Genomic DNA, 27197 nt, shown 5'->3' on the forward strand with positions numbered 1-27197 from the left:
TGACCTCCTAACATTTCTACTCTGGCAAAGGAGGCAAAGTAGACACATCAGTGACTCGAAACTTGGTTTACTAACAGATCGATTGAGGGCTAGGCCGAGGCAGTGTATGTATAGCAAAGTGCTTACCACCTGGCCATTCCTGGACCTAGTCCTAATTGCTGAAGCTCAGAAATGGCTAAGAATCTGACAAGGTGGCAGTGAATGACTTATTGCTGATCCTCCTGCCTCTCCCTCCTGAGTGCTGGGATTTCAGCTGTGTATTGCCATGCCCATTCTATGTGATGCTGGACAATCAAACCTAGGGCTTTGGGTGTGCTAGGCAAGGCCTCTGCCAGCTGCATTCCCAGCCTGCACACTGCCAGTTTCCATGGTTAAGCAGAACTCCAAGTATCTTACAACAAACTTGACTTCACTTTGCAGCGTGGGAAGATGCCCCAGAGTTGACACCGGTCCCAAAAGATGAGCTACTACCCTTATAAAAGGGTTGATATCGACAAATACAAGCAAGAGGAAAGAGCAGAGTGTGCTGTGATCGTGGAATTTAGTGGGTCAGGAAGACAGGAACTCCATGTACAGCCTAGGCTATGTGAGACTCTCTTTTAAAAAATTAACATTATAATGAAATATCAATAATAATAATCTACCAAAAATATTTGTAAATGCTTTGCGGTAACATTGATAATGCTATTTTATATTAGAAACATATCCTAAGTAGCAAAGTTAGTAGATCTGAGTTTAAGCCCTGCCTCTGCTCAGACTTGAGATTAAATGAGATATGTATTGACTGGGATCATAAGTTAACAGCAGAGTCGTTGTCTAACACACACACAGCCCTGAATTCCCTCTCTAGCACCCCTGGGAGAAAATAGATCTGCATAAAGTTTTTCTTCTTTTGTGCATCTAATTTTTTTATACATGTGTATGTGTGTGTGCATGCCTGTTTGTATGTGTGCCCGTGTGCATGCATGTGTATCACACGTGTATGTGTGTGTGCATGCCTGTTTGTTTGTATGTGTGCCTGTGTGCATGCATGCGTATCTCCAGGTACAGAGCCCAGGGTTGATACCAAGAATCTTCCTCTATCACTCTTCACCTTGTAGACTGAAACAGGGTCTCACACTTGAATCCAGAACTCACCAATTCTCTAGCCTAGCCAGTCAGCTTACCCTGATGATCCTCATCTCTGCTTCCCAAGTATCGAGGTTACAGATGGGATGCTGACCCACCAGGCTCTTTAGGTGGGTGCTGAGGATCCAAACAGTGTTCCTCATGCATGGATGACAAGTGCTTTACCCCAGCCCTGTGTAAAGGTTTTTTGATTTTTGTTTTTTGGTTTTTCAAGAAAGGGTTTCTCTGTATAGTCCTGGCTGTCCTGGAACTCACACTGTAGACCAGGCTGGCCTCGAACTCAGAAATCCACCTGCCTCTGCCTCCCAGTGCTGGGATTAAAGGCGTGCGCCACCACGCCCAGCCTGTGTAAACTTCTTAGCACCTAGCACATAGTAATTGCTCAATAAATGTTAGTAAGGTCTGAGGCCTTCCCCTTCATGCCAATTATCAAGTTGTACAATGTCATCATTTCATTCTCCACAGGCATTTGCTTAGGATGTGAGGTCATTACTGTGGGAATGAGATCAATGAGAAAGGTCAGCAGTCCTTTGAGAGGGGTGTGGTGGTACACACCTGGAATCCTAACATTTGGGGGCTGAGGTAGAAGGACTACAAGTTCTAGGCCAACCTGGCCTACGAAGCAATATCCTCTTATCTGGGGTGAGGTGGGGATGCTTCTAGTACAGGAGTGAAATATAGACTCAGTTCTAGAAGCACAGGGAGTCTCAGGAGGTGCCTGAGTCAGAGCTTGTAAAATAAACCTCACCTAGACTCCATGACAGCTCGGATAGAGAAGAGAGAGGAGCTCGTGGCCTGATTAATCCCACCAGTAATTTGTAGTGACAATTTGATCATCTTTAGAGTCTAGTCATGACTATGAGGGCAGGACATTTTCCAAGAGGTTTAAGTGAAGAAGGAAGACCCATGCTGAGCATGGTAGGGACCTTGCCATAGCCTGGGGTCTTGGACTGAACCGAAAAAGGGGGAAAGAAGAAAGCCACCTGAGTGCTGGCATTACCCTTTCTCTGTTTCCTCTGCCACTGGGATGTAAATGCACTGCCTCGCCATGCTGTCCCCACACACCTGACACACTTGCTCACAGTGACAAGAGAAGTAACTAACACACGGAGATTATCTTCATCTCATTACATTTTTTATCAGAAAAGGCCAGAAAATAAGTGGAAAAGAGAATTCCATCCTGTCAGAGAAATGGTTTGGAAACTGGGTATGGTGACCTCAGCCTCTAATCCCAGCACTTTGCAGCTGAAGGCAAGAGGATACAACTTCAAGGCCAATCTGGGATGTGTGCTACTCTGTCCTGGCACACACACACACACACACACTCACACACTCACACACACAAACACATATCACAGCATTTTTGTTCCTGTTGCTGCTGCTGCTGCAGTCAGAATCCACTATGTAGCCCAGGCAGGAATTCACTCTGTAGACCATGCTGGCCTCCATCTTGTAGAAATATTCCTGCCTCTGCCTCCGAAGTGCCAAGATGACAAGCTATTGTGATGTATTATATAGAGAAACTTCAAAACCCACACTCAAAAAAGCAGGGACTGGGGACATGGCGTCCTTTCGTAAAGTGCTTGCTGTGCAGGCATGAGGACCTGAGTTCAGAGTCCCAACTTGCACATAAAAGCTGCCGATGGCAGGAAGTACCTCCCAGCACTGGGCAGGAGACAGGACATCCCTGGGGCTTGCTAACTAACTCTTCTACACAAACCTGTGAGCTCCAGCTCCAGGTGCTGTGTGACTGAGGAAGACACTGACGCTGACTTCTGGTCTCTATGTTCTCATGCACATGTGCACACGAGCACACACAGGCACATATGCACACACATGCACACGTACACATACACAATTGGTCTTGATCTATAAATAAATCGATGGCAGAACAGAACATTTCTACAGAATGCTTTTCTATGGACTTTTGAACAGTAGGCATTTAGTGACTTTATAAAACAGCCCTACAACTTTACTGTAAGTCTAAAATTACTTTAAAACTCCAAGTTTGGGGGCCAGTGAGTCAACACAGTGGGCAAAAGCACTTGCCATCAAACCTGATGACCTGAGTTCCATCCCCAGGACCCACACTATAGAAGGGTCTCCCCACACCATAGAAATTGGCTCCCAAAAGTTTTCTTCTGATCTCCACACATAGGCTGTCAACACACACATACACACACACACACACACACACACACACACGAATACATACAAAAAAATAGCTTGCTGGGTGGTGGTGGTATACACCTTTAATCCCAGCACTTGGGAGGCAGAGGCAGGCAAATCTCTGAATTCAAAGCCACCCTGGTCTACAGAGTGAGTTCTAGGACAGCCAGAGCTATACAGTGAGACCCTGTCTCAAAAAAAACAGTTAATAATAATAATAATAAATTTAATTCCAAGGTTTTTGGTTTTTTTTTTTTGTTTTTTTTTTTTTGAGACAGGGTTTCTCTGTATAGCCCTGGCTGTCCTGGAACTCACTTTGTAGACCAGGCTGGCCTCCAACTCAGAAATCCACCTGCCTCTGCCTCCCGAGTGCTGGGACTAAAGGCGTGCGCCACCACGCCCGGCTAATTCCAAGTTTTTAAAACAACAAATTTTGACAAGAAAAGAAGAAAGAGGGGAAGCAAGATAGGAAACAAGAAAGGAGAGCAGAGGAGATGGATGAACAGTGGAAAGGCAGCAAGTGCCAGAGGCTGCCCTGAAGTTCCACCAAACCAGGCAAGACAAATCATAGGCAGAATCATGGAGGAAAGATAGATTGGCTTCAGGGGTGAGACTTCTGCTTGCTTCCCCTAAGCCCAACAGCTGTGTGAGCCCGTGAAGAGGCCTCTCCCAGCTCGCTTCTTAGAATTGCAGTAGTCAGGCCTCCCAGCAGTTACTAGGCGGGTTCAACTGCAGGAAATAACAGCTCTCAGCCATGCTTCCCAATCACTCAATCATTTGAGCCACATACCAGCCCTTTGAGACTGAGAATCCATAGCTGGGGAATGGAGAGACACTAAGAAGATACCAGAATACCCTTGCTCACACGGAGGGATGGGCCGCCCGTACAGGAACCCAGATCATCTGCTCCAGAGAGGGATAAAGAACCAAGAACATGCCAGTGTGGACCCTTAACCACTTAGCTAGAAAGCAAGAAAGATGGAAGAAGAATTGGGTAGTCACGTGCCTGCTGTGCACCCCATCATCATCACACAGCCATGGGACTGACCCAGGACCAGGTCTGAAACCCAGACAAGATCCTTGCCTTGCACCCAAAGCCTCACTTCTCCCCTAACAAGGGACACAGAGACCTCAGTGCCTGCTGTTGCCAGCACTGGCATCATTAGGCAGATGCTGCACATCTGGGCAATACTGTCCCATCCTTTCTAAGGACTTCATGATTCATAACCATTGCTTGTTCCCCTCATTACCAATGTCCTCAGTGCCATTAACACCAAGATGATGGATGGCTTTCATTTTCTTAATGCTGTCTATTACAAGTGTAAGCCTTGCTGCCCATTAGACACCAAGCAAAGCATTTTCTCCAGATCTCTCCCACAGATGTCACTAACCTCAAAGGTACACGGAGTGTACCATTCACACCTTCCAAATGTGAATTTAAGACTCCAGAAAATTAAAGCAGCTGATCCAGGCAACACAGCAGTGTGTCAGACCTCAGACACAAACCCAAAAGAGCACAGCAAAAGACCTACATGGGATGCCAACTCTTTCCTCTGTCCCAATATCGTCATATTCTCCTATAGCCATACGGCCTTAGTCACTCAAATTCAAGCCTAGCCCACCCTGAGAAAAGTGACAGATTACAACAACCCCCTTAAGACCTCTACCATCTGCCCCACAAGCAGGCTGAGACACCCCAGAGCCCCTCACCTGGAGGGCCTGTCGGCCTCTTCTCTTGAGGTTCTGAGGAAGAAGCGGTTTATTCTGCTTCATCCTGTCCTGGCATTTGGTACAGTGCTGTACACAAGATGGCTTGATTGTGCAGCAGCCATCCCTCAGGTCTGGAGTCCTCAGGGAGTAGAGAATACAGGCCCCATCTTTTGCTAATTGCCTATTGTGTCACCATGGCAAATCTCCCCAGAGATGCTGTAGCCAGGGGCAGCTTTCTAATAACCTCTGTGGTTTCCCCCCTCCCCCTTGCAAAGCTTCTTCCCCACCCTGTCTACTAGTAGTTCCCTATGAGTCAGACACTATGAGACCCTGACCTATGAAGGTACCATGACAAGCCACTCCACACCATGAGGAACAGAAGATCAGTCAGAGTTTGATAGGGGGCCACATGCACCCCCATGTTCCTCTTACCCTCTATTCTACATGCTATAAGTGAACTATGCTCTCCCTGGCCCCTTCTTCTTAACTAAAGTCAAGAGCATGTCATGATGGGCTCTGGATGTGTGACATCTTGTGTTATGTTTTGTATATGCTTGGCCCAGGGAGTGGCACTATTCAGAGGTATGGCCTTGTTGGAGTAGGTGTGTCACTATGGGCATGGGCTTAAGATCCTCATCCTAGCTGCCTGGGAGATGTAGAACTCTCAGCTCCTCTTGTACCATGCCTGCCTGGACACTGCCATGCTCCCGCCTGGATGATAATGGACGGAACCTCTGAACCTGTAAGCCAGCCCCAATAAAATGTTATCCTTATAAGAGTAACCTTGGTCATGGTATCTGTTAACAGCAGTACAACCCTAAGATAGAAATTGGCACCAAGAACTGGGGTGTTGCTGTAATAGGCATGACCACGCTTTTGTTAGGAAGAATGTGGATTCTGGGACTTTGGATTTGGAAAGCAGTAGAATGCTTTAAATGGGGCTTCTATATTCCTAATAAGAATATAGAAGATTTTGTTGCCGAGAGTGATTTGAACTGTGCAGACCTGGCCCAAGAGATTTCAGTGGAGAAGAATTTCAGTCTGTGGCCTAGAGACTGTTTTGTGGTATTTTGGTGCAGAATGCGGCTGCTTTTTGCCCTTGTCTGAAGAGTCTACCTGAGGCTAAGGTAAAGAGATTTATGTTACTTGCATTGACAAAGGAAGTCTTTAAAAAGCCCAACAGAGATTTTGTTCTCTGGTTAAGTCTCATGAAGGGGTCATGAAAAACAGCTGAGGCTTGGCACTATAAGAGGCCATGGAAGGCCATTGGTGAAGGTGCAGTTGATGGCCCAGGACTTAAGGGGTCATGCAAAGGAGTCGAGGTTTGGCACCATGAAGAGAGCCTACGAGAGGCTATTGGTGAAGCCTACTTGCAGCAGAAGAGCCCAGTGTATTGGAGATGCCAGTACCATGGGATGATCACCAAGAATAGTAGTGACAGTGTAGTGGATCAACCTGCGCTTAGAGTGCTACAGAGAGCAGAGCTAGAGAAGTGACGCCAGCCCAGAAGATCATGTGTGGATCCCAGACATTGAAACAAGAAACTGTAACATTGAAGTTGCCTTAGAGACCCCAAGATGTTAAAGATGCCAGACCCATGGACTATCTGCTGAGGAAAGCTGCTAACAGGGAGTGGAACTAGCCCAGGAGAAAGAAGTTTGTTGCAGTCAACAAAGATGAAAAAGGACTTGGAGATCTGAAGACTGCTTTGACATCAGCCATGGAGATGCAGAGTTTGGAGTTTTCCCAGCTGGTTTCCTGTCTAGCTTTGGGGATTATAGTTAAGTGATTGGCTGAATCTCAGAAGAGACCTTGAACTTTGGACTTTTAACATTGTTGAGACTGCTATAGACTATGGGGACTTTGAAAGTTGGACTAAATGTATTTTGCATTCTGCTATGTTTAGGTATGGCCCCCATAGACTTAATGTTTGAACAAGCCTGTGGGGGCCAGGGAATGGAATGTGATGGTTTATATATGCTCAGCCCAAAGAGTGGCACTGTTGGGAAGTGTAGCCTTGTTGGAGTAGGTGTGTCACTATGGGCATGGGCTTAAGACCCTCATCCTAGCTGCCTGGAAGATGCAGAAGTCACTGCTCCTCCTGCACCATGCCTGCCTGGATGCTGCCATGCTTCTGCCTGGATGATAATGGACTGAACCTCTGAACCTGTAAGCCAGCCCCAATTAAATGTTGTCCTTATAAGAGTTGCCTTGGTCATGGTGTCTGTTCACAGCAGTAAAACCCTAAGATACCTAGGATACTGACTCACTCCAGCTAAACTAAGGAAGAGCTACCAAAGGCAGTTGCAGTTTTAAGTGTGAAGGAACAAGTACATCTTTAAATGGTCAATAAATATGGTGTTAGTCTGAGCATTCAACACACTGTAAACCAGTCTAGATAAAAAATGATGTTAAGTGCCTGTGAGATGGCTCAGTGGGTGCCTGCCATACAAGCCTTATGACTTGAATTTGATGCCCAGAGCCTATGTAAAGGTGAAAGAAGAACCTATTCCACAAAGTTATCCTGTGACCTCCATATATATGCTATGCTAAATACACACACACACACACACACACACACACAGTGATGATGATGATGATGATGAATGAATGAAATTGAAAAACTTAAAAAGTTTGTTAGACTCACAAGAGCCATTCCCAGACAGCCTGGTCACTAAAGTTAGCTGCCTTGCACCATGTCAGCTGGACAGTTGAGCAGCGAGGTTCAGCAGAGTCCCATGGAAGGTATGAGGAGCTGTAGAAATCAGGAAGCATGTTCTTCTGCGAGCATATTCTTAGTCGGCTTCCTCAGACATCTAGAGATGGGTGTGACAATCAAGCCTTCGACAAATGTCCTAGTTAGTTTGTTCTGACAACTTGACACAACCTAGAGGCACCGTTGAAGGGGTGACCAGATCAGAGTGATCTGTGGCAACGTCTGTGAAAGATTATCTTGGTTGATTGATTGGTATGAGATGGCCCAGCCCACTGTGGGCAGCACTTTCCCTAGGCAAGTGGGTCTGGGCTGTATAGTTAGATGAGCTAACCATGACTGAGCCAGTGAGCAGCATTTCTTCATGGTTTGGCTTCAGTTCCTGCCCTGACTTCTCTCAGTGATGGTGTGTGACCTGAAAAGGTAAGACAAATAAGCCCCTTCTAAGTTGCTTTTGGTCAGAATGTGGGATTTTGTTTTGTTTTGGGTTTTTTTGGCTTTTTTTTTTTCTTTATGGGGAGGGATTGTTTTCTTTTAGACAGGATCTCACTGCATAGCCTTGACTGGCCTGGAACTTAGTATGTAGACCTGAAGAACCACTTGTCTCCGCTGCCTCCCCAATGCTGGGATTAAAGCTGTGCCACCAGGCCAAGCAGACAAGAACAACAGAAAATGAACTAGAATGTCAAGGTTTAAATAGGCATTTCTAGGGCTGGAGAGATGGCTCAGTGGTTAAGAGCACCGACTGTTCTTCCTGAGGTCCTGAGTTCAATTCCAAGCAACCACATGGTGGCTCACAACCATCTGTAATGGGGTCTGATGCACTCTTCTGGTGTGTGTCTGAAGAAAGCTACAGTGTACTCATATAAATAAAAATAATCAGGGGCCTAGCAAACACAGAAGTGGATGATCACAGTCAGCTATTGGATGGATCACACGGCCCCCAATGGAGGAGCTAGAGAAATTACCCAAGGAGCTAAAGGGAACTGCAACCCTATAGTTGGAACAACAATATGAACTAACCAGTACCCCGGAGCTCTTGTCTCTAGCTGCATATGTATCAAAAGATGGCCTAGTCGGCCATCACTGCAAAGAGAGGCCCATTGGACTTGCAAACTTTATATGCCCCAGTACAGGGGAACCCCAGGGCCAAAAAGGGGGAGTAGGTGGGTAGGGGATTGGGGGGTGGGTATGGGGGACTTTTGGGATAGCATTGAAAATGTAAACGAGGAAAATACCTAATAAAAAAATAAATTAAAAAATAAATAAATAAATAAATAAAAATATTTTTTGTAAAAAGGCCCACTGTTGCCCCAGGAGCTTCAGCAAATGAAGCAGAGGCTGTGGGTGTGGCTGCAGCAAGGACTGTCAGAAGCACCTTAGAGGATGCTGATGGTGGAGGCATTCTAAGGGCATTGCAGATAGATCTCAGGCTCCATGAGCCCCTGGGGACCACAGGCATCCGTGTACTTGATGTGTGGAAACCCAACAGCACACTTCCACAGAAAAACAAAGAGCAGATGAGATTATTGCTGAGAAATACTGACTTTAATTAAACAAAATGGTAAACTCTATGTAGCTGCCTAAAATGCAGCAAAAACTGGAAACAAAGCACAGTTTTCCTATGTTGCCTCCTGGCTCTCCTATTGTTTGTTTTGTTTTGTTTTGTTTTGTGGTTTGTTGGTTGATTGGATTGTTCTGGTTTTTCAACACAAGGTTTCTCTGTGTAGCCCTGGCTGTCCTAGAACTCGATCTTTAGACCAGGCTGGCCTTGAACTCACAGAGGCCTACCTCTGCCTCCCAAATACTGGGATTAAAGGCATGCACCACCACCACCTGGCTTGATTTTAAAGTCTTAGATAAGAAAAACATGAGAAGCATATTGGGCCACTCTAAGATGCTAGTCTAAGCTGTGCACAGGAAGTTCCCCTGTAAGACCAGGAGGCTCTGCTACCACTGAGCAGGAGAGAGCTGACTATATAGTGAGACCCCATCAGAGATGAGCCAAGGAAGGGCAGAGGGGTCACTTTGGGGTGCTTCAAGGATCAGTATGACTCCTAACTCCTGGCACTAACCCCAAGACCCCAGAGCTCCCCAGTCCTGGGTAGAACTATTCACAGGCAAAGTGGTCCTTCAAGGGGGCAAACAGGTGTCTGATAACTGGCACACTCCAGGACCTGCCCAGCAGCTTCTGACGGGCGCCACGGCCCATGTTGGACACGTCTGTGTAGTGTTCAGGAAAGCCGAAGATCCTGGGAGAGCACAGAGCAAAAGACACAAGGTTAGAATGGTCCGTGTATGTCCCCCAGAACACCAAGAGCAGCTGTATTCTGCAAGTGCAGGCCTGGCAAAGCTATCAGGGTGCCACTGCCTCTGCCCGCAATTACCTTTCCCCATGCTTTCTGTCAGGACTGTTAGGCTTAAAGGACCCTTCTAGACTACCAGTTCCTCTGGTTCCTGAAAATACTTGCTGACAGCTGGTTGTTGAATCACAGGACACTGGTATTGTCTTGTGTCTCCTGCACAGGAACTGTGCCCCAGATCCTTAGGGACTGCCACCCAGGGACCATTCTTAAATGCCTGGTGTGAATTAATCTATGCATGATTGCCCATCAGCCAGAAGATTTGTATTTGACTTCAAAGCACAATGAGAGAAGTTTAGCGATTTCTTGGAGTGGAGAGATGTATGTGTGTACATGTCTGTGCACATTTGGCTAGAGGCATCCTCAGTCCTTAGGAGTTATTCCTCAGAGCCAAGTATCCACTAGACTGACTGACCAACAGCCCCAGGGATCCTCCTGCCCTACCTACCATACTTGGATCAAACTCAAATCCTCACACTTGCCTAACATCATCTCAAGCCCTACAGTCTTTTTAAGAAGAAACAATGTCACACACACACATACACAAAACACACATACCAACACACCAGACCAGATTTATTTTCAACCCCAGTTCAATTGAGTACAATTTAGAATTCAGAGTCTGCCTATGACATTGGTCCAAGCACAGACATATATAGAGGGAAGGCAGCAGTGCACACGTAATAAGAGAAACGCGTATAACCAGATTCTAGAAACATCGCTAATGGGGCAGTGGCTGACCCCAGGATGGCTCTCCTCTGCTTTGACATTGACATTGTATCATTGTTCTGCACCAAGCTTCAGCATCACGTGTCTGTGGTCACATGGTATCACAATCCCATAAATCACATCTCATGCTAGGCTTTCCAGACCCCGAAGATTCCCCTTCATGGGGAGACTGAGCAACGTCACCTACAGGTTTTCTGCGAATCGCAAGTGGCTATTTTTTCAGTTAGTTGAATTTAGTTAGTTGGTGTATATGCATGTGAGTACGTGTCTGGGTAAATATGCACCCCGAGGTGTGTGACCATCAGAGGACAACTTTTCTGGGTCCAGTTAAGGTTGTCTAGCTCGTATGACAAGTGCCTTTACCTGCTGATCTCTCTCACCAGCCCAGAAATTAACTTTCTAGACTGTGTATAGTTCCTGCCGATAGTGAATCACTAAAGAGTATAATGGGAAACTGAGGCAAGATAATTTGCTGCCAACCTAGACTACATACTGAGTTCCAGGCTGGCTACCGGGTAGGCTAGCTATGGAGTGAGACTTTGCCTCCCACCCCAAAAAAGACATTTCTATTGAACTTATTTGTTAAAAAAAAAAAAAAAGAAAGAAAGAAATCAAACCAGAACTGAAATTTATAATGAAGATAGTCAATATCAAGGTCTTCAGAACATAGCTACAACATTAAAAAACAAAAACAAAGCCTTGAAATCCAAGAGATGGTCTTCACTTGACAATAGACAACTTAGCCCAATAAAGTGTAAGAGGTTAAAGGCAGACTGTGACCACAGCGTCGGGAGTGTGGCCATAAGAGCTGTGGGGCTTCTCATTCTCCTAAGAACCCAGAAGGTTGGGACAGAAAATTGTCAGGGCAGGGTAGATGGCAGAGAGGCAGCACTACCTAGTGACCTCATGCCTGAGATTTCTCCTCACCAATGTGTCACCATTTCTGTGGGGAAATAAAAGCTAAATCTGAGAAAATGCATTATTATACAGACCCCACTACCTAGGGCCAGTGGGGCCTTGAGGAACTGAGACAAGCAACTGCTGTGTGCACTGCTGGCTCTGACTCCGCATCCCCTTCCTGTCTCTGTCCTCATGGATTCCCTCTCCAAGTACAGCCCTGCCCACTGTGGGGATTAACATGTTAAACACCCCACGGGCTCAGACATTTGAATACAGTCCCCAGTTGGTGATGCTGTCTGGGTTGGTTTAGAAGATATGGCCTTGCTGTAGCAGGAAAGAGCTTTGTGAGTTCAAAGACTCCGCCATCTTTAGTACACTCTCTCTTTGCTTTCGTGCTCAAGATGTAAGTTCTCAGCTTGCCGCTCCAGCCACCATCCCTGCCTGCCATGCTTTCTACAGCCCTGCTTGATGGACTCTTATCTCTCTGGAACCATAAGCACAAATAAACTCTTTGTTTTAGAAGTGTCCTTGGTCCTAGTGTCTTATCGCAGCAATAGAAAAGTAACTAATGCGCTCACCTTTCGAGCTCAGTGCACCACAGAACGTCGTCCTTGCCATTCATGACTACAGGGAGAAGCTGGTTTTTCCCCTGTCTGATGGAGTTCGACTTGGTGGTTATTGTCTGCACTTTCTTTAACTGGAGAACAAAACAACATCGCAGGATGAGCACAGAAGGCTTCCGAGTGGGCTCAGGCTCAGAAGCATCCAGAGGGGACTGAGGACAGAAGGCATGGGTTTGGAGAGGTGGCAGGGACAGACACTCACAAGGAGAGGACAGAGAGACAGACTGGAAGGGATTCTTTATGTGTCTCACACATGCCAAGTTAATGAACAGGGAGGACCAGACACACATACATTTTAGCTAAAAGTGACGGTGAAAGGATCACGTGGGGGCCAAGACACCAGTTACTGATCAAAAAGGGTCATGAAGGGGCAGAAACCATCCAGACTCAGATGGCCAGCCAGAGCCTGAGCAGTGGGGCCTTTGTTTTATGCAGACACGGAGGAGGAGCAGGCACATGGAGGCCTTCTTGAGTGTCTGTGACTTCACAGCACATAGCCTTTTGCAGCAGCATCCACCGCTATTCGCTACTCCACAGAGCATCTGCAGCACAGCCCCTGTGCATCCAACGTTAACCACTGCAGAGTCCAGCGGCATCTACTCCTTATTAATCAGAAACATCGCCTACTCTGCACTGGAAAGAGAGACAGAACAGGTCTGTAGGGAAGGAGGCCCAGCACCGGGAGTCTGTGAGGAAATGAGCAGGCACCACGTGGACAGAGCCAAGGTCACAGTGTCGTGTCCACTCCACATCTTACCTTTGCTGTCCTACTGAACTCCAGGCAGTCCTGCAGCTCGAGCTTATCATTCTTTGAAGCCATCACGGGCCTGGGGACAGCCAGAACCCGTTACTCTCCAGCGTCTGCCTGGGAGGTCCACATAAGAGACCTCAAAAGCCAGACGAGGGGAGAATCTGCTTCATGCTAGTGTACTCTGGCAGTGAGAAATGCTCAAACACAGGATGAAAACACACAAGTCTGTGTGGTTAGGCCAAAGGTCCACTTCAAAGTCAAAACAAAGGAAGAACAAGTGCCACAGGGGGCTGAGGATTCACGCCAAGCATCTCCCTTGACCATACCTTCCAGCTGCCCAATGCCAGCCCTGATTCTTCTTTTAAGATGTATTTACTGCTAATGTGTAAACATATGATTAATGTGCATGGACATACATCCTCCAATGCCAGCCTTAACTCTTCTTTTAAAATGTATTTACTGCTAATGCACTCATGTATATTTAATGTATATGGATGTACATCCCACAGTGTTTGGAGGTCAGAGAACAATTTTGTAGTCGGTTCTCTGTTTCTCTGAGGATCAAGCTCAGGCCATCAGGCTTGTACAGCAAGCTCCTTTACCCACTGAGCCCTCTCACTGGCTCCCTGCCCCCTTTTGTGTCTTCTGTGGACCTAAATGAGGTAAGGGGTCAGGAGAAAAGGGACATGGAAAGCTCCATGTTATGTAGATTGAGTCAAAGATCAAGACTCATACAAACACTGAGCATGGTGAATGCATTTAATCCCTGCACGAAGGAAGCAGAGTTAGGAGGATCTTTGTGAGTTCAAGGCCAGCTTGGCCTACATAAGGAGTCCCAAGCCAGCCAGGGCTATAGAGTGAAAAGATCTGCACAAACTGGATGATCCAGGCCTCAGTCCAACTGACACTTCATACATCCACTCTGTCACCCAGCACAGCTCACTGACGCTATCCCATCATCCTAGCCTGGAAGCCACCAAATGCATAAGCAAAGGTTCAAATATCCTGCCATGCTACAAACCGCAAAGGTCACTGCCACCACCTTCATTTGTTTTCTCACCAGATGGCACCTTCTGGGACACAGCATAGTAATCAACCAGCTCAGCCCCTTCTGCACTCACCACCTCAATACTGCCCCATACCCGCTCTAATTCCTCCTCCTAGATACTGCATACCTGAAATTAACTTCAATTAGTTCAAGCAACTAACCTCTTGGAATGCCCTGTGCCCATGTCTAACTAACTGGCACCATGCATAGGCCTGCACCATTCAGTCAGAAATACTTGTGTCTCTCTTTCCAAGCCATTCTTCACCTAATAACACTGAGCTCCAAGCTGGTCTAGGGATGCCCACCTACCATCTATCCCAGAGCCCTCTCTTCTACCTGGAATGGCTCCATTTCTTTACTTCCGTTGGATGAGGCCTCTCCTTTCCCCACCCTAATTCCCAATGCCACCTCCCCAACCTTGAATATACAATCACTCTCTGTGTTCTCTATCCCTCCCTCCAGTACGTCTGCTCTACAAGAGCCACTGACATCATTGTGTCCCCCATTGAACTGGCAGCAAGACAGTGCCTGGCAAGGACAGCTTGAATGTTGAATAAACCAGTCCATGTGATCCCAAACAAGAATATGGTATGTTTTAATTAGATGGTTGACTAAATAAATCTTAACTATCCAAGAGACAAAAGCAATATTATTTGAATTCAAAAATTTTAAAAATTGAATTAAAAAAATTACAATATCTAAGACCTGTTTCAGGACCCTCTGATCTCTGCCCAGACTTTGACAAATTCTCAAAATTTATGCTTCTACTCCAACCCAACTCATTTGCATATCTTGGATGGCTACTACAGGCACAATTTTTCTCTTAGTTAGCAGGCTGTTCTTGGAATCGCAAAGGAAGAGATAAGGAGGCCTTTGCAGAGTCACTTGCTTTATGTCTAAAACTGTGAACTAGACACTGGGTCTGAATGTCCAGATGTGAGGTGACAAGGACAATACAAGTAAACATGCCAATCTGGATGAAGAAAAGCTCACGAGGTCTCAACCCTACACAAAGAGCTATAGACAACTAAGGAGAGCTGAGAACGGGAGAAGTGACTGTCCCCAAAGAAGAGCACACAAGTTGGTCGTCCAAGGCCAATCAGCCCTGAAAACACACATGCAAGAAATGTTATATGGACACATCAGATTATATTTAGAAATATATATGTATACACAAACATACATACATATATATATATATATATGCACACAATAATAACTGATAAAAAGAAAGGTCGTGGGTCTGAAGGAGAGCAGGAGGGAGTATGGGGAAGGTTTCCAGGAAGGAATGTTATAAATAAATTATAATCTCAAAAATAATTTTTTATCCTTAAGGGTGGGAAATGATCCTGACTGAGAAAACTGGAGGGAGCAGGTAACTGCTACTCAGTTGTGCCCATGGTTGGTCACCAGGTGCTGGTTCAGGGTCCACCTCATCTCAGGGACAGAAGGAATAGTGTCTTTGACATTTAACATTTGCCAATGGAAGCCTTAGCACAGCAGGAAAGAACAGAGGGGCTTGACAGTCCTCACAGCCCTTGGTGGGACCTGGAGAAACACCTGCCCTGAAGCTGGAGCACTGCAGCTGCCTGAGGAGTCCTGCCCAGTGCTCCAATTATCCAAAGCAGCCCAAAGTCAGGACTTTCTAGAAGGCTAGAATGTCAATTTGACCTAGATATAACTCTGCTCTCTGTTCCTTGTCCCCCCTCAGGGCTCTTACCTGTTCATTCCGGGTAGGTTACCCCAGAAGTACCGGGCCCTGTGAGCAGCAGACACCTTGATGGCATCGATCATCACTGGGTTACACTGCAGGAAGAAAAGGGGGAGCTGCTACTGGAAACACCATGACTCAGGTGTCACTCAGCCCAGGTTTGGCCTGTCGGGTGACAAGGCTTTCCTAGCTGCACACAGGAACAGAGATGATGTATGTTTACAGCAATAGAACAGTGACTGGGGCAGAAGTTGGTATCAGGAGTTGGGTATCACTGTGACAGGCCTGACCATACTGCTTGTTGATAGAATGTGCACTTTTAAACTTTGAGTAGAAAAGCACCTAAATGCAAAAGTTTAAAATTGGGGCACGCTAGTAGGAGTATGAACAGCAATGCTGAGAGCAATGTGGGCCTAGCTCAAGAAGTTTCAGAAGGGGAGAATATTAACAACTAGTCTAGAGACCAATTCTTGTGCTGTTTTGACAAAGAACGTGGCTGCTATCTGCTCTTGTCCTAAAAATCTGCCAGAGGCTAAATTGAAGAGTTTCTGGATGAATGCCTTTGACAGAGGGTATTTCAAGATGACTGAGTAGTGTAGTTACCAGTAATCAATTTTATGCAGATCTATAATGAAAGGGAACAAGCTAAATAAAGAGAAATAGAATATGCATAGTCTGAAGAGAAAGGAAGCACCAGGAAGTATAATGCAGCTAGATCCAGTGCTCAGGGAAATAAAACGTTTAAAGAAAAGCCTGATGCTAAATGGAAAAAAGAACGTGGTGACCTCAGGGCAAGGCCCCATGCAACCCCATTCCCAACTTGTGAAAGGGATCAAGGAAAAGTTTAAGTGGTAAAGGAAACTATTGTTAATGGATGTCACTAAAAAGGAGGGCCCAACTTGCAGCTCCACAAAGCAGCAGAAGTTGGCAGCCTCAGCCACGTGGTTCTGGCTTTAGAACCTAAAATACAAGAAAGGAGTTATGGACTCTTCCTTTATGGTTCATAGAAGCCACTGAGGACAGGTGTGTGTCAGGGGTGTCCCTGCAGATAGGCCCAGAGAGGCCATTCTGTAAAGCTGTGAGATGAAGCCTGGATAGTATTAGAGAATCCATGATATCTGCCATGGGATACCTGCCAAAGAGAGATGTCGACTGGATGTGACATCAGTCCAAGAGAGAGAAATATGTTGTACTCAACAAAGCTAAAAAGAGATGGAGATCTGAGAAGCATTTCGACAGCAAACATGGAGATGAAGAACTTGGAGTTTGCCCTGCTGGTTTTCAGTTTGCTATGGTATAATATTTCCTCACTATGGTCCATTTCTTCTCTTTCGGAATGGTAATAATATATATTTTGTGTCATTGTATGTTGGAAGTAAGTAATCTGCTTTTTTATTTTGATTTTACATGTGGTCACAGTTAAAAGATTGCCAGGAGTCTCATTAACTTTTGACTTTTAAACAGTGTTGAAGGTATGAAAAACTATGGGATATTTTGAAGTTAGACTAATGCACTTTGCATTATGGTATGACTACAAGTCTAAAGAAGAAGGAAAAGAGTAGAATTGATCATTTGAATAAGAATGTTCCCCCCCCCCCATAGACTCAAATATTTGAAAATGAGTCACCAAGGAGTGGAACTGTTTTAAAGGATTAGAAGGATTAGGAGGTGTGGTCTTGGTGTAGGAAGTGTGTCACTGGGGGTGGGCTTTGAGGTTTCAAAAGTCCACGCCAGGCCCTGGCTCTTTCTATCTCTTCCTGTTGTCTGTGGATGTGGGTATAAAACTCTCAGCTACTTTTTCAGCACCATGCCTGCCTGCATGTTGTCATGTTCCCACCATGATGATAATGGACTAAACCTCTGAAATTGTAAGCAAGCTCCAATTAAATGCTTTCTCTTATAATAGTTGCTTTAGTCATGTGTCCCTTCACAGCAATAGAACAATGACTAAGACAGCTAATCTCTTCCTGTGAATGCTGGGTAACAAATAATATCAGACCTACCCACTCTGAGTCATGCCAATGACAGATTGTGCTCAAAAGTAGAGGTACTTTACATCAAACTCTGCTAAATCAAACTCTAGTTGTGGAAAGACACTATGGGAAATGCATGGCTCAGGACACCCAGCAACAAGTACACATGACAATTGAAAAATAGCCAATTCTATCACCTCTGAGGCCAAAGTTGTAAAGCTCTAAAGAAAACTAAGGCACAGTCCAACTATGGAGGCACACATCTATAATCCTGGCACTTTAGAGGTGGAGACAAAAAAGACCAAGAGATTAAGACAAGTCTAGGCTACACAAGACTTTGTCTTAAACAAACAAACAAACAAACAAACATGGGAGCTGGAGAGATGGCTCAGCATCTGTTAGCACTGTATGCTCTTCCAGAGGTCCTGAGTTCAATTCCCAGCAACTACATGGTGGCTCACAACTGTCTGTAACTCCAGTTCCAGGGGATCCAACACCTTCACACAAACATGCATGTAGACAAAACACTAATGCATATGAAATAAAAATAAGTACATTTTATTTAAATGAAAGAAACTGAAATCTAAAAATCTACCTACTATAGGGTTTGATATACATCAACTGGTGGATAATTAACTTCTCTGTGACTCCTAAAGCTACCATTTTCAGAAGAAAGAGGAAACAGGAAACAAGGAACTGTCTGGAGTAGATGTTGATGTCATTACTGGTGCCTTGCACAGACAGGGTTAGGATAGAAATAAATGTCTCCAATGCATTCAAAATATGCTATATTCTTAATCCTCAGATCTAGCCACAAACCAGGAAATCATTCCCACCTGTCAGCACTCAGTAGCCTTCAATGTCAACATGGACTATCTGGCCCAAGCAGTCCTTACACTCAGGCCACTCACCTCTAGGAATCGTGAGATGTCCCTCTTGTCACCGACCTCCATGGCTACCACATTCTCAAACATCCAGAAGAATGGGCGGTCATCCTCCTCCTTAGGGCATGAGTAATTTAGCAATCGGTAAAACTCAAAGAAGAGCCGGCCAGTACCCTCTGCATCCATAAGAGAACATCAGAGAGTTTGATCGAAAGCTTCCGTGTACCTACACATTCCCTGAGACCAAGAGAATCCAACTATAGCCCATCAGTAAAGCCAACACATTCCAACCCCTAGAGCCCCTGGAGTGACCAGGCAAGAACACAGGGAGCAGCAGAGCACTGTTCGCTGACATCTTCCTGAGGCCTAAGGATTTGCAAAGGACTGAGATGCTACAAAAGAATAAGCAGAAGCAGACAGCTTCTTCTCTGGCCACCACAGCACTCAGATGTGGTAAGATCTGTGGGAGCCAAAGCAGATGGCTGCTCACCAAACAGGCCTTTCCTGACAGGATTCACACAGGAAAGATCATTGCAGGGGCTTCCACCAATCACCAGGTCGAACGGGCCCCACTCATCAATCTGAGGGAAAAACACAAAAGGCTGGGATAAGCCTAAGGAGGGAGGGAATGGAAGCCTTCATTCTGGGGTCCAAAGGTGTCTTGGAGGGTTCAGGTACTTGCCATGCAAGCCTGGTTACCCGAGTGTGATCCCCCAAAGCCCTGTAAATGTGGAAGGAGCAGACTGAATCCACAAGTGGTCTTTCATCTCCACACATGTGCCATAATACTGGCAGCCACAGCTATGTGTGTGTACACATGTGCATGCACACATATTACACTAATAACAGTAACAATAGCAACAACAATAATAATAATTTGCTTTGATGTAAAATAAATAAAGCTTAGATTCTTGTGAAGTGGCTAAGAAAACTCAATTCTAGAAATTTCCTTAGTCAGCAACTCCAGGTACAGTCCATAAAACCTGAATGTTCACATGTTCCACTAAAAGAAATGAGTGCTGAATTGTTCCCACTTTGCTGCTTTTAAGAAATGTCTCTGGTTCCCTTCTACCCACAACTCTGGGCCTGAGGGAAAGAGATAGCATGCCGTGACACCAAGGTCCATGGAAGAATGAGAAAGAGATGAACCCCAGGAGAAAGGCCACCCTCACATGTTCCTTTGTAATGTTCCTGATGTCATCCACGTATTTGATTTGGCCTTCATGCTTAACGGTTCCCACAGCGATGGACTCTGCACAGACTTCGGAGGCAATGTACTTCTCCACTTTAATACCCAACTCCTTGAGCACCAAGTACCCTGTGAAGGATCAAAGAGAAATGTGAGGCCAAGAGGCCAAGTGTGGGGCCATCAGCCCCATGGTGTCCTCCTGCAGCACAATGAGGACACTCAGTCCATCCCTGTCACCTCAGAGGATCTGAGTCAACCCCGGGGGACCTCAGGCCCCACTGACTGTCTCATTCCAAGTATGGGGAAAATCTCATAAAGTGGAAAGGAATCAGGAGTGAGGAAAGTATTTGTTGCCTAATTGACTGTAAATGTATTTATGCATGTAGAAGGAAACATGTAAGAATCAAAATTAAAATTCAAGAGCTAAGACATATGACCTTCCAAAGAGGGATGAAGAGCACCATGAGCCACAGCAGACCTGAGAGTGTGGTGCGTGTTGACTGATTCCTACAGATATACAAATTAAAGAAGATAGAGAGAGCCAGGGCTGAAGAGCACTGCCTGCTGGGGAGCAGAGCACTGCCTGCTGGAGAGCACTGTGTGATGGGGAGCACTGTGTGATGGGGAGCACTGTGTGATGGGGAGCACTGTCTGATGGAGAACACTGCCTGCTGGAGAGCACTGCCTGCTGGAGAGCACTGCCTGCTGGAGAGCACTGTCTGATGGGGAGCACTGTGTGATGGGGAGCACTGCCTGCTGGAGAGCACTGTGTGATGGAGAGCACTGTGTGATGGGGAGCACTGTGTGATGGGGAGCACTGCCTGCTGGAGAACACTGCCTGCTGGAGAGCACTGTGTGATGGAGAGCACTGTGTGATGGGGAGCACTGTGTGATGGGGAGCACTGCCTGCTGGGGAGCACTGCCTGCTGGGGAGCACTGCCTGCTGGAGAGCACTGTCTGATTACCCCATCATTTATATGTCTGGCCAGCAAACTCTCAGATGCTTGAAGGAAAACAAGATGCATGTCCCTTTAGAAATGGCCAGTGGACCCAGGCAGGGAATATGGCAGGAACAGGAACTTGCCACCAAGCCTGATGCATGGGTGACCCACATGGAACAGATGTTGTCTTTGATCCCCACGTGGCTATGGGGCAAACATAGTCTTATACAGTCACACACAAACATAAGCCCAAGAGTGACATGAGAAGGCACAGGCCATGGAGCGCAGCACAAACAGGCACACATGACACCTCTGCTATTAATGTTCTCAATGGCCACACAGGAGACACCTTCATCTGCCTAGATGCTTCGTTCATTCTTTGTCCCAACAGAGCATCAAACTCACCTGTTGCAATTCCATCAAACAGAGACAGGACTCTAATGGGCCTCCTTTTGGCAGCAGGAATTGCTGGGTACAACTTGGGCGGCTCCTGCTAGATAGGAAAGAGGGAGAGAGATATCCAGAGTATCCATCCATCCTCCAGAGCCCAGAGGCTATGATGGGAACTGGTGAGAACGTGTTTGGCACAGGCTGGCCATTCTGTCCTCAGACAGGAGGCACAGCTGCCTCCTACAGACACACAGACAGATTAGGAGTTTGACTGGTAACTGCCAAGGCCTCTAAGAACAGAAGATAAACTCCTACAGTGTGGGAGCAGCTGGCCCCAGGCAGCTCTGATGTTTGCTTCTTGTTCCCTCATCAGAAGGGGCTAGAATTGTCTGCTAGGTGTCAGTCGACTGGCGAGGGCTCCAAGCCTGATGGGAACTGGGTCTGTGAGGTTGAAATGGTCTGCACATGGGGTCTTGCTGCACATTCCAGATGGACTCAACTTCAATGTTTAACCCAGGTTGCCTTTCAGCTCAACACACAGCTCATGGCTCAGCTTTCTGTGCTCTGATTTCAACCTTTCTTACTATGCCTGTTGCTGTATCTCATACAGTATCTCACTATGGAGCCTTGAATGGCCAGGAACTCACTATGTAGGTCAGGCTATCCTTGATCTCAGAGACAGGCCTGCCCCTGCTTCCTAAGGTCTCAGATTAAAGGCTTAACTCTTGCTTTTACATATACACAGGATTTCACAGGATTCCAGATCCTGGGGACTATAATTGAATGGGTCACTTACAAATTCTTCCAGGTCAGGATCAGTAGTGAAGAAGTCTTGCAGGCGCATGTTCCAATCCTTCCTGCGTCGGAGGACCCCATGGCAGCGCTGAGGGAGGCACATATAGCAGCTCCAGGGTTCCTGCAGCTTGGCATCCTCAGCTGTGCCTGCGCCCACCAGCACCTCCAGACACTCCACACAGAAGCATCTGTGTCGAGTATCCAGAGAGAATCGGCATCAAGGTTACCAGGCGATCGTCCTGCAGACCAAGTTCCCTGGGGGACGACCACCCCTGCCTAATGGGCATCCTCCTGACTCCAAGTGTTTCTCAGCTATAGGGTAAGAAACCACTTCTTGGATATGGATCATCCAATCTCCTCCAAATCCAGACCCTTCCAACCAAAGGCTCACAGGTCTGACTTCATGGGCACAGCTGACCTGAGCCCAGCACTCAGTGCATCAATGCAGTACACACTTGTGAGCAACGGATTCCACAAGATACCACTGGGTGCTTATTTTCTGTTTGGGTTTAGCTGACTACAGGCTGCTGGTTCTGCAGGGTTCAACCCAGCACCAGAGGCCCACTTGTCCAGTCCGCATCGAGGGTCACTCACCTGCAGCAGCTTGTGTTACTGCACAGCAGCAGTTCACGGCCCTCACAGCACACGGTGCAGTAGGACTGATAGCCGTCCTCGTCATACATGTAGAAGAGTTCTAGGAAGCGATCCTGGCCACCAGAGAGAGGCAGGTGAGACTACAGCCCTGATCTCAGCCATGCCTGGCTAGCAAGCCCCTGGAGCCCTAGCTGGTGGCCTGGCATGCCCTTCAGAGACAGTACATGTGACCTGAGTATCCTGTGGAGGGCCTTCTCTGCTCTAGCACCTGTCCCCCAAACAGGAAGGGTGTGGGGTGTGCCCTAGGGAAGCTGTTCACTAGTGCCTGGAGCAGGGACTGTGCTAGGAGCCCGGATGGGGATGGATGTGGCATGGGAGGGAGAAGACTTACCCGGCAACTCTGACAGAGCCCACCCTCAAAGAGGGGGTGGAAGGACACAGGGTCTTTCCTACCACAGGACAAACAGTGGTCTGAAAGAAAGAGAGGTGCCAGAGTTTATGTAAACCAGGGCCTAATATCAGCTGCCCAAGCCTTGGTTCTGACAGTTCTGAGCATTTCTTCTTGCCAGCTGTGCCCTGAGAATTCTGTGCCATGTCCTGTGTTGATTGCTTTTACCAGCCTCTCAGAAGAGACTGGGCGTGTTCAGGGTGGGTGCTTAGAACCAATGATGCTATAAGTGCCATCTTCACTTCATTGTCTGGGAAAGACCAGCTCAAACTAACAAGAAGCAACACAAGGGAGGCAAAGGGCTAGCCAAGCAGAAAGATAGAAGACCGAATAGTGTTCTGGGTCTTTCATAAGCATTCAATTCCAGACACTGGGGCCCTAGTAGTGAGTCTGATTGGCTTGGTGATAGATACAGAGGCTGCCTGCAACCGCGCCTGGTAAACACAGCATGTGATTACGATCCCAGTAATCTCAATAAAAAACTAGTTTAGAGCCTTGGCTCTAAACTGATCACTATTCAAGAGGACAAAACCATTGCATGACCAATACTGCCCCATTACAAGGAACAAATGGTGGATCACTCTTGGGGTACATAGATGACTGTGGGTTGAAAGTCTCTAAATTGTCAGTACTGCTCTAAACTGCAGCTTGCACAGGGTGCCCACAGTACCCTGGGTCCAGGTTTGTTTTCTGACCCAATAAGGAGTAACTATTTGATAAATATTTGAAGATTAAGACACGTTGGGCCAAGAATGTAAATGAAGAGCCCACCGTATATTCAAACTCCATTAGGTCTGTTCATGTCAGATTTCTGAATTCCAGTGCAGTACCCAGATGGGGAAAGGAGACCAGAATTAGCTCGAGGAGGACCCAATGGCTCCATTTAACCTAAAAGCTAGCTGTGGTTATTACATGGAAAAAGTTCAAGGTACCATTGACCTGGGTTCCCAGGTACTGACTAAAGTACCACAGTTTCCATTCTTCCCCAACTCCAGTCACCCAGGTAAGCAACCTCATCAGACTCAGTTAAAAATGGAAGCAAACCTTACATACCACTTTATCTCAATAAATAAGTAAATAAATAAATAAATAAATAAAGACATATAGCAACAAATATGAAGGAGCAGGAATGGTCCTGACCGAGATCAATGCCCAGGCCTCTGGATTAAACCCATGCAGAAGGGCAAAGCCAGGGCAAGGTGGGCCCGGGGCAGCCCCAGAAGGAGGGATGGGAGACAACAGTACCTTCCAGATTGCCCTTGTTGTTGGTGACATCAGAAGCCATCCGTTCTGTTGAGGAAAGGGGGACAGGTGTGAGATGAGGTAGGGAAGTCTCTCCTGGTCCTCAGCCTTGCTCCCCTGTACCCCACAGTGCAGTGGTCCTAAGGGCCTGCTGCTCCCAGTTCTGCCTGTGCATCCCCAGACCCTCCAGCATCTCCCCCATTCACCTCGGCTCTCCTCATCCTCCCCTCGGTCCTTCCCACCATAGCTGTTGGTCTTGAGGCGCTTGGGTGGGGGGGAATACTCAGAAGCAGCAGAGTCATTGGCTGTGCGCCTTCGACTTTTGTTCTCTGCAAGGGAAGCAGACGGGATTTGACTGAAGGGTCTAAGAGATAAGGCAGGCCTAGGACAAGGCCATGTTTTGCCTGGGATCCAACTGCATCTACAGCAGGGGACCATGATGGGCATAGAGAATCACAGTAGGGAGCCCAGAGCAGAAGCCAATTCAAAGCTCTTCTCACCCAGGAAGCAGGCCATACTCTCATGTTTATAGGTTCACACATCTGAATATGTAAGGAAATCAGTCCTGAGAACCAGCTCATTACTGTGACATACAGTGATGTCTGCCAATGACCAACAGGAGCATGGAGCTACTAAGTATTTGAAATGGCAGGAGGAACAGGATTTCACTCACACAGAAGGTCAGGTTTAAATTGTCAAGTGATGCTACTGATTTGGTTAATTTGGACTGGCTTGAACCCTGGAATCTATTTAGCCAATTTGTGAAGTGAATTAATAAGTATTCATTAATCAATTTCTGTTTAGCTTTTACCTAATGGCATAATTTTTTGAACAGTACTAACAGAGAAGTGAACTAACTAAATATATGTAGGCTAAAAGTGAAAATGCTAAGTTTTAAAAATATTAGGTCAAGATTTATGATTAGCATTAATTTCACCTGATTCTCTACAATGAAACTACTAGAAACTAATTCAAATACATTCTGTGGCTCTCATGCATTAATGTTTATTTATATTTTTATTGGACTGGTTGAATCATAGTGGACATGGTTGAATCTGACTCACACACTGGGAAAGAAAATTAGATACCCATCAAAAGTCATGAGGAAGCCTGATGCGGCGACATATGCTAAGAAATCCAGCACAGGGCCAAACAGGTATACATAGTGAGATTGTTCTCTCAAAAAACAAAAACAAAGGTACGTTTGATGACAAAGTGACATCTTCCAGTGCTTATATATGCATTAATATTAAAAGATAAGAAGGGCTGGGCAATGGTGGCATACGCCTTTAATCCCAGCACTTGGGAGGCAGAGGCAGGTGGATTTCTGAGTTCAAGGCCATCCTGGTGTACAGAGTGAGTTCTACGATAGTCAGGGTTACACAGAGAAACCCTGTCTCAAAAAAAACAAAAACAAACAAAATGAGATAAGAAGGAAAATAGGTGTCCAAAGATTATAGGAGACTGGATGTGCACCCAAGGTTTTCCTGAGGGTCATACATGGGGTGAATGATTCAGATCAACCAAGGAGATTTGATTCTTCTCCAATGAGCACTGTAGATGTCAAGAAATGGGAAGGTAGAGCAAAGAAAACAGAACCGTCAGAGATGGTAAGGGAATTCCATGTCCCCCAGGTTCCTTCCCACCTGGTTGCTTGTTGTTGGGTTTGAGGCCCTCGATCCCAGTGGGCTTGAAACCACCGTGGGCCCACTCCAGCATGGGCTTCAGCTGGTCCTCCAGTGACTCTCCAGGACTGCTGGGGCAGGCCTTGCCAGCTCGCACCCTGGCTTTCTGCCAAGACACAAATAAAGGCAAACTCTGTCTGTGAATGAATGGGAGCAGGCGATTGAGATATGTGCCAGGGCAAACCCAGGGATTCCCCCTGCTGGGGCCTGCATTCCCTAAACAGTGGTGTCTTTCAGAGCTAGACAGCTGTCCTGGGCTGTGTTATGTGACAGGAGTCTGCTTTTAGGGGGACTGGTTAAGGAAACAATGGACCATAGGGGCAGGCACCAAAGATATGACCTCTTCCCTGTAAAATCACAGTGGTCAGCTCTCCCCCAAAGGAAGGTTTCAACTCAGCTTTGTTAGTCAAAAATAGGAGCCTCCAGCAGTTTTACCTTACCCTCCTGTACCTCTTCTCAGACAACAGACTTCTCACTGCCCTTCTCTAAGCAGATATGAATGGAGGCAAGCATTCTTCATTTTAAGGGCCATTACAATTTGCATGTCTAATTAGGCACTTGGCCAAGTGGGACAGGCTGATAGGGGTTGGAGGGAATTTGTGGGGAGCCTAATGGCTCAGAGGAGATAAACCATCCACAGACAAAGGGAGGAGACCACTGACCTCAGCTCCTCCTCTAGGCCTTGAAGGACCCTGCTTAAAGAAAGAGAGCTCACCACCTCTGGGTAGCATACTCTGCAGTATTGCTGCTGCCCCAGGGACATATGTGACACTGGTCACTTGTCACATGCTGCTTAGTCTCACTGAAAGCTGGCTTTGGAAATGAAAGGCCTCCCATTGTCTCAGACTCAAGTACACTTCTCTCAAGAGTCTTCCAAGCCTCCCTGTCCTGGGCAGACTGCTCTCTTAACACTGTGCCAGGGAGCAAACAGCTGAGGGTATTAAACACATAGCACCCTTGAGAACAGCCAGAAGTAAAAACATTTTCAACAGAGGGTACCTTGTTTACCCCATAAGGTAGAGATGACTGCAGTTGAGATGGAAGGACAGAAGCCCATCCATACAGATAAGATTTTGCATAAAGCTTTTCATCAAGAAGTCCAGCTTTGGGCTGGAGAGATGGCTCAGCGGTTAAAAGCACTGACTGCTCTTCCAGAGGTCCTGAGTTCAATTCCCAGCAACCACATGGTGGCTCACAACCATCTGTAATTG

At 46.5% G+C, this 27197-nt stretch overlaps 2 protein-coding genes across 3 annotated transcripts in view; both read right to left on the reverse strand.

Annotated features, from left to right (window-relative positions):
• The window catches only part of Mapre1 (microtubule associated protein RP/EB family member 1), a 35166-nt gene extending 30052 nt beyond the window's left edge, over positions 1-5114 (reverse strand). The window contains exon 1 of the mRNA XM_085833162.1: positions 5008-5114. Within this exon, the coding sequence (XP_085689288.1) occupies positions 5008-5070 (63 nt within the window). The 5' untranslated portion in view covers positions 5071-5114. The remainder of the gene's footprint in view (positions 1-5007) is intronic.
• Positions 5115-9830: 4716 nt separating this feature from the next.
• Positions 9831-27197, reverse strand: part of LOC110307386 (DNA (cytosine-5)-methyltransferase 3C) — a 33862-nt gene continuing 16495 nt past the window's right edge. For both annotated transcript variants that reach the window (XM_085829015.1, XM_085829016.1), the window contains 14 exons: positions 25948-26092; positions 24508-24630; positions 24305-24349; positions 23003-23082; positions 22612-22724; positions 22019-22205; positions 21238-21322; positions 19875-20020; positions 19193-19283; positions 18730-18878; positions 15855-15940; positions 13093-13162; positions 12291-12409; positions 9831-9972 (listed from right to left, as the gene is read on the reverse strand). In XM_085829015.1, coding sequence (XP_085685141.1) covers positions 9831-9972; positions 12291-12409; positions 13093-13162; positions 15855-15940; positions 18730-18878; positions 19193-19283; positions 19875-20020; positions 21238-21322; positions 22019-22205; positions 22612-22724; positions 23003-23082; positions 24305-24349; positions 24508-24630; positions 25948-26092 — 1581 coding nt within the window. The remainder of the gene's footprint in view (positions 9973-12290; positions 12410-13092; positions 13163-15854; positions 15941-18729; positions 18879-19192; positions 19284-19874; positions 20021-21237; positions 21323-22018; positions 22206-22611; positions 22725-23002; positions 23083-24304; positions 24350-24507; positions 24631-25947; positions 26093-27197) is intronic.

The sequence above is a fragment of the Mus caroli genome, unplaced genomic scaffold (genome assembly GCF_978045245.1).
Source record: "Mus caroli unplaced genomic scaffold, Mus_caroli_1 scaffold_2, whole genome shotgun sequence".
NCBI classification, from domain to species: domain Eukaryota; kingdom Metazoa; phylum Chordata; class Mammalia; order Rodentia; family Muridae; genus Mus; species Mus caroli.